Source organism: Muscardinus avellanarius (genome assembly GCF_963383645.1).
Source record: "Muscardinus avellanarius genome assembly, chromosome: 14".
NCBI lineage: Eukaryota > Metazoa > Chordata > Mammalia > Rodentia > Gliridae > Muscardinus > Muscardinus avellanarius.
In genome coordinates this window covers 86,759,570-86,773,240 of record NC_137800.1, presented here as the reverse complement: position 1 = coordinate 86,773,240, position 13,671 = coordinate 86,759,570, and the positions used below count along the sequence as shown (strand labels likewise).

General features: G+C 45.3%; 2 protein-coding genes across 2 annotated transcripts; both read right to left on the bottom strand.

Annotated features, from left to right (window-relative positions):
* Window positions 1-4,704: 4,704 nt before the first annotated feature.
* On the bottom strand, window positions 4,705-5,658 carry OR5V1 (olfactory receptor family 5 subfamily V member 1; the record flags this gene model as incomplete). The annotated part of the gene is made up of 1 exon (XM_080710344.1): window positions 4,705-5,658. The coding sequence occupies one exon, from the start codon at window positions 5,656-5,658 to the stop codon at window positions 4,705-4,707; it is 954 nt and encodes a 317-aa protein (XP_080566470.1).
* Window positions 5,659-10,113: 4,455 nt separating this feature from the next.
* On the bottom strand, window positions 10,114-11,043 carry OR12D3 (olfactory receptor family 12 subfamily D member 3; the record flags this gene model as incomplete). Its single annotated transcript, XM_080710343.1, has 1 exon — window positions 10,114-11,043. The coding sequence occupies one exon, from the start codon at window positions 11,041-11,043 to the stop codon at window positions 10,114-10,116; it is 930 nt and encodes a 309-aa protein (XP_080566469.1).
* Window positions 11,044-13,671: the final 2,628 nt, after the last annotated feature.

Sequence of the window (13,671 nt, the reverse complement as noted above, 5' to 3'; positions counted from 1 at the left end):
GATCATACATCACATTGGAATACAAGACTTGAGAGGATATACAAGCACACATCATCCAATCAGCCCTCATCCAGCCCCCATCCCATTCCCTCCCCCTCCCTCGATCCCATGCTTGTTTGGTGATTAACTTTGATACATATGTTTATGTACCTCCTAAGTTTTAAAGAGGCTCCATCCTCCCCTATTCCATACCCTCTGATTGGTCACCTTAGTTGCTTCACTATAGGGCCCTTTCTATAGCTCGACCACTTCCTGTTGCCCGTTCTTCCTAGTTATTGCTGATTAGGGGAAGCATCTGGTTTTTATTTTCTGCAATATTTCTCCGTGCATGCCGCGTTGCAAGTACTGATCCAACGCTTGACGGCCCCAGTAGTGGCCTGGCTACCCGGTGGACTGATCCAGACCTCGCTGGCTCAGGCAGTGGCCTTGCCTTATGGGAGGCCCCGATTCTGGCCTCGCTGGCCCCCACACCGGCCTAACCCCTCGGTTGGCTCCGATCCCGGCCTCGGTGGCCCCAGCACCTGCCTTGCCTCAAGGCAGGCTCCATCCCAGCCTCGCTGACCCTGGCACCGGCCTAACCCCTCGACAGGCTCCAATCCAGGCCTCTGAGGCCCCAGTACCAGCCTCGCCTCTAGGCAGGCTCTGGTGCCGGCCGCTGGCCCCAGCACCGGCCTAGCCCTCGGCAGGCTCTGATCCCGGCCTTGGAGGCCCCAGCACCAGCCTTGCCTCACGGCAGGCTCCACTCCCAGATTTGCTGGCCCTGGCACCGGCCTAACCCCTCGGCAGGCTCCGATCCCGGCCTCGGAGGCCCCAGCACCAGCCTTGCCTCAGGGCAGGCTCCGATCCCGGCCTCGCTGGCCCCAGCACTGACCTACCCTCTAAGCAGGCTCCAATCTCGGCCTTGGAGGCCTTAGTAGTGGCCATGCCTCATGGTAGGCTCAAATCCCAGTCTTGCTGCCCCCGGCACCAGCCTTACCCCTTGGCAGGCTCCAATCCAGGCCTCAAGAGCCCCAGCACCGGCCTTGCCTCACGACAGACTCCGATCCTGGCCTCGCTGGCCTCGGCACCGGCCTAACCCCTCGGCAGGCTCTGATCCTGGCCTCGGAGGCCTCAGCAACGGCCTTGCCTCATGGCAGGCTCCAATCCCGACCTTGCTTAACCCGGCACCTGCCTAATCCTTTGGCAGGCTCCAATCCTGGCCTTGGAGGCCCCAGCACCGGCCTTGCCTCATGGCAGGCTCCGATCCCAGCCTCACTGGCCCCAGCACTGGCCTACCCTCTCGGCAGGCTCCAAACCCAGCCTTGGAGGCCTTAGTAGCGGCTGTGCCTCATGGTAGGCTACAATCCCGGCCTCACTGGCCCCAGCACCGGCCTTACCCCTCTGCAGGCTCCAATCCAGGCCTTGGAGGCCTCAGTAGCAGCCTTGCTTCATGTCAGGCTCCAATTCTGGCCTCGCTGGCCCCAGCACCGGCTTAACCCCTCGGCAGGCTCCAATCCAGGCCTCGGAGGCCTCAGCACTGACCTTGCCTCAAGGCAGGCTCTGATCACGGCCTCACTGGTCCTGGCACTGGCCTAACCCCTCGGCAAGCTCTGATCTCAGCCTCGGAGGCCTCAGTAGCAGCCTTGCCTCACCTAGGCTCCAATGCCGGCCACTGGCCCCGGCACCGGCCTAACCCCTCGGCAGGCTCCGAACATGGCCTTGGAGGCCCCAGCACCGGCCTTGCCTCATGGCAGGCTCCGATCCAGGCCTCGCTGGCCCCTGCACCAGCCTTGCCTCATGGCAGGCTCCGTTCCCAGCCTCGCTAGCCCCGGCACCGGCCTAACCCCTCGGCAGGCTCCAATCCCGGCCTTGGAGGCCCCAGCACCGGCCTTGCCTCATGGCAGGCTCCAATGCCGGCCGCTGGCCCTGGCACCGGCCTAACCCCTCAGCAGGCTCCAATCCCAGCCTTGGAGGACCCAGCACCGGCCTTGCCTCACAGCAGGCTCCGATCCCAACCTCGCTGGCCCCGGCACCGGCCTAACCCCTCGGCAGGCTCCGATCCCGGCCTCAGAGGCTCCAGCACCGGCCTTGCCTCATGGCAGGCTCCAATCCCATCTTTGCTGTCTCCGTCACTGGCCTCACCCCTCGGCAGGCTCCAATCCGAGCACCGTCTTCACTCAGCAGGTTGTCCCACGTTCCCAAGGGTGCGTGGTGGTGGTAGCATTCTGCCTCTGAGGTTATTACTTCAAAGTTCCAGGTGTAATGCATCAGATCTCTGCCTCCCCTGAGTACTAGCCACTGCCATTGCCACTGCCTCCACCATTTCAAATCTTTCCCAAGCTCTTTTTCCACTCTGAATGTTGTCCAGTGTTTCTAAGCATGCACGACGGTAGCATTCAATGTTTGGTGTAATTTGTCCAAAAAATAAGGTTGGTAGGATCAGATTTCTGCCTCTCTTGGATACAAGTCTCCACCACCATCGCGGAGACCGCTTCCAACACCGCCTTCCTCCTAGGTCTCCGCTAAACTCTCTCCTTACAGGTGATGTCCAGGATTCTTAAGAATGTAGAGAAGAAGCAGTCCTCCTTTGCAGGGAATTTTTCCAAATTCCAGTTCATTTGGATAAGTTTTGTCTGCATCTCCAGTATCCTGGCATCCGCCACAGTCTTCTTGACCCCTCTCCGATATTTTTCTTTTTTCTTTTTCTTTTCCTTTTTTTTTAAATAATAAGAGAAGACAGTATGTGTGGTTTGAGGAGGTTGTGGGATCAGGCACTCAGTAGCACTGTGACCGGGCCCAGTTTCTCTGGGGGTCCAGCATGCTCTGCATGACTCCGCCCCGGGGCCCAGAGTCCTGCGACCCGGGCCCCGGCTGTTCGGGGGGGTCTGGTGTGTCCCGCCTGACCCCCACCCGGGGCCCAGGGTCTTGCAACTGGACCCCAGTTTCTCCGGGGGTCTGGTGTGTTCTGCGCGATCCCGCCCAGGGCACAGGGTCCTGCGACCCGGGCCCTGGCTCTTCCGGGAGTCCGGTGTGCCCCGCCTGGCCCCTGCCCGGGGCCCAGGGCCTTGTGATTGAGCCCCGGTTTCTCTGGGGGTCTGGCGTGTTCTGCACGATCCTGCCCGGGGCCCACGGTCCTGGAACCTGGCCCCAGTTTCTCAGGGTGCCCGGTATGCCCCGCCTGAGCCCCGCCCTGGACCCAGGGCCTTGCGACTGGGCCCCGGTTTCTCCAGGGGTCTGGCATGCTCTGCGCGATCCCGCCTGGGGCCCAGAGTCGAGTCTGGGATTTTTCCCTATTTTAATTTCTAACTTTAGTTACCATATTACTCAGTTTTTTTATTCCCTTCCCCAAAACTTAAATTATTTTCCAAATGTTTTTATCTGGTTACATTTTCTAAATTTTTAGAATAAAAATTGCCTAATATTAAGATACCCCATGAAGTAGCAATCTGTCATGTGGGCTTATTCCTAAAAAAAAATCCCTTTAGGATATTCTACCTTTTGAACAAAATGATATTGGGATTGAGAAATTATGTCTTCTTTCCAATATGAAGATAAATTGGCTTTGACCCATGAAGCAGGTGACAAATTAAAATTAATTATAAACACATCTGGAGGTGAAACATCAGTTCATGATGGTTATATTTTTCATCAAAATCATAACAGTATGAATGTGATTTATTAGTGCTGATGTTTTATTAAGAATAACCTAATAACTGGGCATGGTGGCATAGTCCTGTAATTCTATTACTTGGGAGGCTGAGATAGATGGATCACAGGTTTGCAGCTGGCCTCAGCAACTTAGTGAGGCCATCTGCAACTTAGTAAGACCATGTTTCCAAATATAAACAAAACAGGGCTGGGATGCAGCTCAGAGATAGAATACGTCTGTGTTCAATCATCAGTACCACCCACACACCCCAAAAAAGAATAACCTAATAAATAAAAACCAAATGCATGACTTAAGTAGAAAAGACTAAAATAGAGAAATATGACAAACATGAGGAGCATCTTCCATGTGCTTCCACATATAGGAAATAAAGTACCAAGAGATGAAATTCATCAAACATTGCAGTAGAGACAGACTCCATCTTTGTTAGTTCTCCATCACTGTGACCAAATGGCTGACAGGAACAACTCACAGGAGGAAATGAGGTCTCAGTCCATTGAGCCCAGCTCCAGTTCCTTGGGCCTGAGGTGAGGCAGAGCATCATCATAGAAGGACATGGTGGGGGAAAGCTGCTCAGCTCCTGGCAGCCAGGAAGCAGAGAAAGAGAGAGAGGGAGAGAAGGTCCAGGAAAAAGATCAACCCTTTCAGGGTACAGGCCCAGTGACCCACTTCCTACAGCTATGTCCCACCTTCCAGTGGTCCATCCAGCTACCCAGTGGATTAATCCACTGATGATGTCAGAGTCCTGAAAACCCAATCAGTGAGTTGGATCTTAAAAAAAAAAAGGCCCACTCAAAACCTTGCTGTATTGGGAATCATGAGCTTGGGGGGAACATTGCAGATGAAAGACTCAAGAATGGAAATATCTAAGAGGAGTCACACTGGTGTCACTCACACAGAACTAACAGCAGCTCAAGAGTGTGCACACTTGGGGCTGAGAGTGGCCACTCTGCAATCTCTGTCCCAGCATTGCGTTCAGCTTTTGAGCGTCATTAGAGACAGATGGCCGGCGAAAAAGCAAATTTCGAATCTAAGATTATTAACACAGGTCAGGGAGGTTACATATCGAAAGAGAGAAGCGGTGCTGCCCACTTTCTCCGCATAGCCTTCACAGCTTCTTTGATGTCCTTATTCCTCAGCGTGTAAATTATGGGGTTCAGCATGGGGGCGACGACACTGTACAACACGGAGATCAGTCTGTCTTTCTCCAGTGAGTAAGACGAGATGGGCCGCACGTATGTGAAGATGGCGCTGCCATAGTAGAGAAGGACAATGAGCAGATGGGAGGCACATGTGGAGAAGGCTTTGAGTCTCCCCTCTGAGGAGCGGATCCTCAAGATGGCGGAGATAATGTAAAGGTAAGAGAAGACAATGCAGAGGAAAGGAGTCCAGCCGATGAAGACACCAACCGAGAGCAAAACCAGTTCATTGACAGACGTGTCCCCGCAAGACAAGAGCAGCAGAGGGGGTATGTCGCAAAAGAAATAATTGATCTGATTGTTGCCGCAGAAGGGCAGATGGAATGTCAGCACCGTGTGCACCACTGAATTGAGAAATCCACCCGTCCAACATGAGGCCGCTAACTGGATACAGAGGGCCTTGCTCATGAGGACTGAGTACCGTAAGGGCTTGCAGATTGCAAGGTACCGATCATACGCCATTGCTGCCAGGAGGAGACACTCTGACCCTACAAAGAAAATGAATGCAAAAAGTTGAGCCACACAACCCCCATAGGAAATGCTTTTCTTCTCTGCTAGAAGATGCACCATCATCTGGGGGACATTGGTGGTGGTATAGCAGATGTCGAGAAAGGCCAGATTCCTCAGGAAAAAATACATGGGGGTCTGCAGGTGTGGATCAGCCACGGTCACCAAGATGATGAATATGTTTCCTCCCAAAGTACACATATAAGTCAGAAAAAAGATGGTGAATAGCAAAAAGTGCAATTCATTTAGGTTGGAGAACCCCAAGATGATGAATTCAGATAGAGCTGTTTGATTCTCTCCTTCCATAATTTTGCCTGGTTTCCTTTTTGGAGTTGCGCAGGGAGAAGCATAGATTACAGCAATTAGACGTTGCAGTAGCAATGGTCTGCAAAACAAGAAAGAAAAAGTATTTACAAATAAATTTATCACCATCTGCAGCAGGTACTAAGCCAGAGGAGCAGCGCTCCTGCAAACTATGGCTCACACCTGCCACCCAACCCGTGCGTAGATACATCCAAACTTCACTTACAAATCAAATCTCAGAATAATATACAATACCGCCTGTGGGCGCACATCTCCCTATCACTCCGAAGTTCATTATGATGTGTGACTATGATGCACTAATATAAATATATTAAAAAGATTTTTAAAAGGATTTGGGAGGCCTTAGCTACTTAGGGAGGCCCTTTTCAAGTCAGTTGGACGGTTTCAAAATAAAGAATGAAAAGTAGGGCTGGGGGTGGTTCTTGGAGGTAGAATGCCCTTGGGTTCCATCTCCAGTACCGCAAAAAAGAAAAGAAAAGGAAAATTACAAAAGGGCACCTTAGCTTGGGAGGCTGAAACAGGAGGATCGCACGGGTTCGAAGCCAGCCTCAGCTACTTAGTGAGGCTCTCAGCAACTTAGTGAGACCCTGTTTCCAAATAAAATATAAAAAAGGTCTGGGAGTATAGCCCAGAGGTAGAAAGCCTCTGGGTTCCACCCCCAGTACCACCAAATTAAAAAGGGGGGGGGCACCTTACATCCTGAGAATTCTCTGTTAATAATGTCTGTGTCAAACCCATTTATATTTTCTTGGTAATGTGCAGATATGTGTTGCAGAACACAATTTATTTAGAAGAATCTCTCAGCTTCATCGGCTTCTTTCAAACCATCTCTGCTCCTCCTTTCTATCTTTGAATGCAGATATAAAATTCATATTTTTATTTCTTTTCTGATAAAATTAATGTGTTTGTTTTAAAATACTTGTAAAACAGAAAATTATTATCCTTAATATCTACTTCAAAAAACCTCTACTAATGATGGTTTTGTGTTTGTTCTTCTGATCAGATTTTTATGTGTAAAACTTCAAAATAAAGATTACAGTGTATGTATTTTAACCTGCTTTTTCCTATTATGATGCAGTGGTAATAACTATGATGGAAATAAATCTGAAACATGATCTGTGAGTTGTATATAAACCTTCATCTGAATATAGCAAACTTTTCTTTAGGTTTATTTTGATTCTATAAAAATTAGTACAAATGATAAGAAGCCAGTTAATGGTTTTTACTGTAACAGCATTTGTTTCAACTTAGAAATAAATCAGAAAAGCTGTTCAGACATTAGGTGGGACAGAAATTCTTCACTTCAAAAACGACTATAGATTGTTTCTACCTTTATGTCTCCCTTTATCTCAGATAGTGAACAACATAATTCAATGTCAGAAATAGTTTAAGAATACAACAAACCTTTTATATATCCCACCTCTATTAAAAAGTATTGTTTTTTGTTATAGCATATTTCAGCAATAAGCATACTAAACTAGATTCCATGAACTTTGAGTCAGTTTACTTGTATTTTTATACATTTTGTAAGAGAGTCATCCCAGGAAATTTGAACCCCGCTAGTACAGGTCATCAAGCTGGACAACTCAAGAGTCAGTTGATTAATTCAAGATTCTGTTTCTTTGGACAGATAATTGTTAAGTGCTGAGCTGAGCAGAGAAGGTTACTGATCATCTCCAAGCACTTTCTACAAAGTGTCTCATTTACTCTTAATATAAGTCCAACGAGAAAAATAAATTCAGTGAGAGAAGTAATACCATCATTTCTATTTCCCAGATGAAAACACAGAGTTTGAGCAAGAAAAATACCTGGCAGAGGTCATTCAGCTAACAGATGAAAAGACATTTTTATCTCTTCAAAAGCTAAGATACCTACACTGAGTGGTAGAAATTTTTAATGTCCTTTAACTCATGACAGTGGAATTATCTTTAAAAACACTTGTCTGCTTTTTAGTACAATTTGGGTTCATACAATTGAGTTGCTATTATTTTAATTGTACAGTTACACACATTTTGGGCTCATGGTCCTGTTCTAGTAGGAATGGAATTACTTGAGATATAAGAGCAATTGGAAGATATTTGAAGAATGTGAGATGCCTGCGCTCTAAGAAAGGTCTTCCTGGAAAATGTGTAAAACAGAAGAGAGCAGTAGTAGGTAAGACACGCCTGTTGACTTCACTATTTGGTCAAACAAAAGTTCATGAAACGCCATGCTGTGATGAGAACTGGACTGAAAATCAATATAGACATTTAGAGATATTAGGAGGTGGAATCTTTAAAATTCTGGTATAAAATGAAGAAGAGAAACAAACTCAGAATAATAATTGTAACTGACAATATTTTAAATGTTTAGTATAAAAATTTTGCAAGCCTTTTGTCATCCATTTTCTCATACACATACACACACAGAAAGCAATATGAAACAGACACAGTATGATTATATTATAAGCAAAGTTATAAGTGACAGAGAGATTAAAGAATTTGTTTAAATTATAGGGATACAAAATGTTGGTGTTGTGTGTTATATTTAATTTCTTATCCTTAATGGGCACACTCTGCTGATCTAGAGTCCTAGTTTAATAAGTGAATGGTTAGTGGAGTGAGTCAATGAAATGAGGAAAGCAGGAGGAAGTCCAAGCCCAGGGGTAGATCACAGGTTCAATTATGGCCCCAGTGAGTTAGAGGCATACGCTGTTCAATGAAATATCTCGAATAGCATGTGGTATTTGGGCATCTGAAGAGAAGTATGCACTAGAGATATAAATCTGTAACACATCAACAAATGAAAGGTAGTTGAAACTGTTTATGTGGATGAGAAGGTAACTGAAATGAAGGAGACTCCCTGGTTCTCCCACACTGAACCTGCTCCTGCCAGACAGAGCTTGAGACCAAAAGTTTGGATTTCTTTCCCTTGGAATCCCTTGGGTCCTTACACTTCCACCTCATGCCCACTTAGTCTCTCATCTTGACAAGTCAGGAAAGTGTATCTCTAAGAGAAGTGGAGCTACAGGTAAGCAGTTAAACCTCTCTTACTTACCTGTGATAAAACTACACGGCAAAGAGTGTCCTTCAGCACCTGGGAGCCTGAGGTGGAACCACTCTTATGAAGACGAGGGGTGTTACATGATAATGGTCCCTGGAGAGCTTCTGTTGGCTGAGCTTCTGAGTGAGAGGTCTTCCCGCTGATTGCCAAGAGTCTCTTCAATCCCTGCATGCCCACGCTTGGGACTGAAGTGCTCAAGGACGGCACCCTCCAGATGCAGAAGATCCTTGTATCCTGTGGGAATCTTTCAAGGGCCTGGAGCCATATTTCTGAGACCTCTGAGCACAGAGGATTAACTACTAGTTGCTAAGTATATTAAGCAGTTAAAAATGGTAATGGACTAAATTCTTACCCTCCTTGCTGTCCCAAAGGAGAGTTTCTGTCATTTCTCCATTACATATGGTTGCTCTGGTTCATTGGTATTAGTCAAGCTCTGCGAGGGTCCCGCAGAGTTCCTGTACCTTCAGAGTACATCACCATCTTGACATTCTGTTGTTCAATTACATGGACAGTATCGCCAACCAAGAAACCCACTTGAGTGTTGGTGTCAAGTTCCTATTGACAATTCCTCACATAGGAATGACTGATTAAAGTATTGGCCATGAGGCTGAACTCAATCTCTAGCCTCCCTTCCCTCAGGAAGGTCAGAGTAGTATCACCGTGACTCACAGCCTTAACCCTGTCATCACCTGGTTAGTCTTTCTGGCACAAAAGCCCCTCATTTTAAAGCTATCTTGGGGTCTACCACGAATTAGGGCCTGAGCATAAACTCAAGTGTGATTCAAATGGCTCATGAACAACAGATTCCTAGAGTTTTAGAAGCTAGGAACCCAGGGCAGAGGCCAGACAAACTATTATAGCATAAGTACCTATTCTCATCCCTCTCTATTCTTCCTATCTTTTTTTAGCTCTCCACAGCATTTAATTACCCCGATATGTGTGCTTATTCATTTGTTTATTGCGTACCCAACATCACACTAAAATCTAACTTTTATGGGATTGCAGAATTTATTTTGCTCATTCCTGTGTTTGCAGAACCTGCAACACTGCCTGATATATGCTCCAAAATTTTAAGAGAAAAACAGAGGATTGAGGAAGGAAGCATAATAATGTTCAAATAATGTTATGATCATATATGGAGTATCACCACCAATCTCACTAACATGTACGGGAAGAGAGCGGAGGCGCAGGTGGGGTGTGGATGGAAACACACCAAGTGGTATGCGCATACAGATTTGCATCACTCTGTACCTCACTATGACATATAATTGTAATGCACCAATAAAAGCATAAAGAACAGAAACCAAGTGACTAATCCTTTATTACAGCTACATGATGAAAGTCTTAATGCAAATTGCATATGTGTCATCCATCCTCTTAGTGCTACTGACACTCCTAAAAGAACTTCCTCCCAAAGACTTTCTTCAGAGCCGACAGCACTTCTTTATTCCTCAGGGTGTATATCAGTGGGTTCAGCACCGGGGTGACTGCGCTGTAGATGATGGCCACCATCCTGTCCTGACTCATGGACGTGGCCGAGGCAGGACGAATGTACGTAAAGCCCACGGGCCCATAGAAGAGACACACCACCATGAAATGGGAGGCGCAAGTGGACAGAGCCTTACGGAGCATCCTGCAGGACCGGTTCTTGAACAGAAGGAAGCTGATGATGTAGACGTAGGAGAGGAGAGTGAGGAAGAAAGCCCCCATGGATATGCTGCCCGTGACAACAGAGAGGAGCCATTGGTTGAGTAGCGTGTCATTGCAGGCCAGCTCCAAGAGGGGCTTGACATCGCAGAAGAAGTGGTCAAGTTTATGAGAGCGGCAAAAGTCCAGGCGTGCTGTCAGGACGGAGTGCATCAGGGCATAGAAGAAGCTGGTGAGCCAGGCCGCAGCAGCCAACAGGACGCACAGCTGGGGGCTCATGATGACGGTGTAACGAAGGGGGTTGCAGATGGCCACGAAGCGGTCAAAGGCCATCATGGCCAACAATATGGCCTCCGTGCTTCCCAGAAAGTGGAAGAAGTGTAGCTGAGTGATACAGCCCAGGAAAGATATGGCCCTGCGCCTGGACAGGAGGTTTATAAGCACCTTGGGAAGTGTCACGGTAGAATAGCAGATATCCAGACAAGAAAGGTTTCCCAGAAAAAAATACATAGGAGAGTGGAGTCTGGGTTCCAAAATAACAATCAGTAATATAGCCCCATTTCCAATCAAGTTGATGAGGTAAATGACTAAGAACATCAGGAAGAAGACCGGCTGCAGGTCCTGAACACCGGTCAGGCCGAGCAAAAAAAAATCGCTCACCGTAGTGACGTTCTCCATCGCTATGGGGAGCAAATGTAATAATTACAGTGAGTTGGTTTTTTCTGAACTTTTAAATTTTGCACCGTGGGAGTTAAGTTGGAAAACAATGAAATGTTAAATGTTTGAGGATGTGTTGATTATCTGATTTGATCATTAGACAACATACGCATGCGTCAAAACATCAAAGTGCACCTCATAATGTGTACAGTGTGCTAATTAAAGATAAAATAAAGCTTTCTTCAGAGATCTAAATTTTCATTTTAAAAAGCTAAATGAATGAATACATTGATGAATGAATATTAGAAACAAACCTAAAAATAGTTGGACAGAAGTGATGATAAGAATGATAGCATAAAGTAGAACACAAAAGTGCAGCAGGTTCTCCCGAGGGTTGTTGAGAGCCTTGCTGTGCTCCTGAGGCTGGCCTCAAGCTCGAGATCCTCCTGTCGCAGCCACCCAAGTACTGGGATTACAGGCGGGCGTCACCACCCCTGACTCCATCAGCTCTTTAAGCATTGGATTGGATGTTCCCATCAATGTTACAAAGCAGAAAGAAATAAACAAATGACTTTAAAATTAGAAAAGAAGGAATAAAACTGTCACTTTCACATATGATATGCCTCTGAAGTAGACACGTTGCAGTGATATAAAAATATTAAATAAAAATCAATGATATTGCCGGGCGTGGCGGCGCACGCTTGTAATCCCCGCGCTTGGGAGGCAGAGACAGGAGGATCGCGCAGGTTCGAAGCCAGCAGCGCGCGCTGGCTTAGGAGACCCTGTTTCCAAATAAAAATGTAAAAATAGGTCTGGGAGTGTAGCCCGGAGGTAGAAGGGCTTCCAGGAACCCCAGTACCAAAAAAAAAAAGTACTTATAGCTGAGCACAGTGGCATGTATCTATGGTCCTGGAATTTGGAAGGTAAGGTGGGAGAAATTTGAGACAAGCCTGAGTAGCCTAGCAAGAACACATCTCAAAGAATTTTTTTAAAAAATTATACTGACCAAGTGAGATTTATTTACTAGTATGCAAGACTAGTTCAACATTTGAAAGTGAATGTAATTTGAAAGAACAGAAAATTAAAACCATATGTAATTTGGTTTTGATTTTCTTTTTCTTTTCTTTTCTTTTTTTTCTTTTTTTCTTTTTACAGGTCTGGGGATAGAACCCAGGGGCATTCCAATACCTCCAAGCTACACCCCCTGCCCTATTTTTTTTTCTTTATTTTGAAACCGGGTCTCACTGAGTTGCAGAGGGCCTCACTAAGTAGCTGAAGCTGTCCACGAACCTGCATCCTCCAGTCTCAGCCTCCCAAATGCTGGGATTACAAGCATGCGCCACCACGCCTGGCTTAATTTTCTATTCTTTAGAAAATGTTTTATTCTCTAGAAAATTAAAGCCAATGTAATTTGAAAGTAGAAGATTAAAACCATATCAGTGGAAGTGGTATAAAACCACTTGACGAAACTAAACACTCCTTCATAATATGTACATTGCATTTTTTATTTTTAATAATTTATTGGTGCACTGTAATCATACACCTTGATTAGGTACAGATTGGTAGAGGCATGCACGCACACATCACTCACTTGTTTGAGACCTTTTCAGCAAACTAGGAATAGAAGGAAATTATGTGAACTTAGTAGAGATCATCTACAGAACTTCTCCAGCTGAGTGTTTTCTCTTAAGATCAGGAGTGTGGGAAGGATGCCTGCTGTCAACACACCTATGTAACATAGCTCTGGAAGTTCTAGCCACCGCACTAAGGCAAGAAAATGAAATAAAAGACATACGACTTGAAACGAATAAATAGAAGGCATTTGTTTGCAGATTACATTGTTCTCTCTATAGAAAATCTCCCCCCAAAATGCATAAAAATTCCTATAGATAGGAGATGAATCCAGAAACATGGCAAGATACAACACCAACACACAAAACTCAATCTCTGTTTTACACACTAACCATGAACATAGGAACGTTGAAATTTAAAACACAATTTAATTTAAATCACTCAAAACACAAAAACATCAAGGTGTAAATCTAATAGCAACAGAACTTACATGCTAAAAAAAAAAAACCTCAAAACACTGATGAAAGATATCAGAGGTGTACAAAGGAAAGGAGCCTGCTGTGTTCATGGAGTGGAAAAGTCAGCGTGGTAAGGATGCTCATTCTCTCCAAACTGGTACATAGTTTACTATAATTCTTAGTATTAAAATCCCAGAAATGTTACCTGTAAAGATCTGTTAGATTATTCTAAAATTCATATGAAAGATAAAAGAACTAGAATAGCTAAAATAATTTTGAAACAGAAGAATAAAGCAGAATAAATCTGTTTATTCAATAGCAAAGCTTATTACATGTCTATAATTATCAGTATTGTGTGGTACTAACAAAGGTCATATAGATCAATTAAGCAAACTAGAGGACCCATATCTATAAAAGTGAATAGTACACAACTTTAAAGTACATATATACATATATACACACATAAGAGTGTACAACCCATAGCTAACAGATAAATACAGAAAAGCACAAATCATATATATTATGTATGTTTCATATGTGTATGCATACACATACACATACAGACACTATATGGATATATATTATGAATTCCAAAATGACTTGTTGAATGATAAAAGCA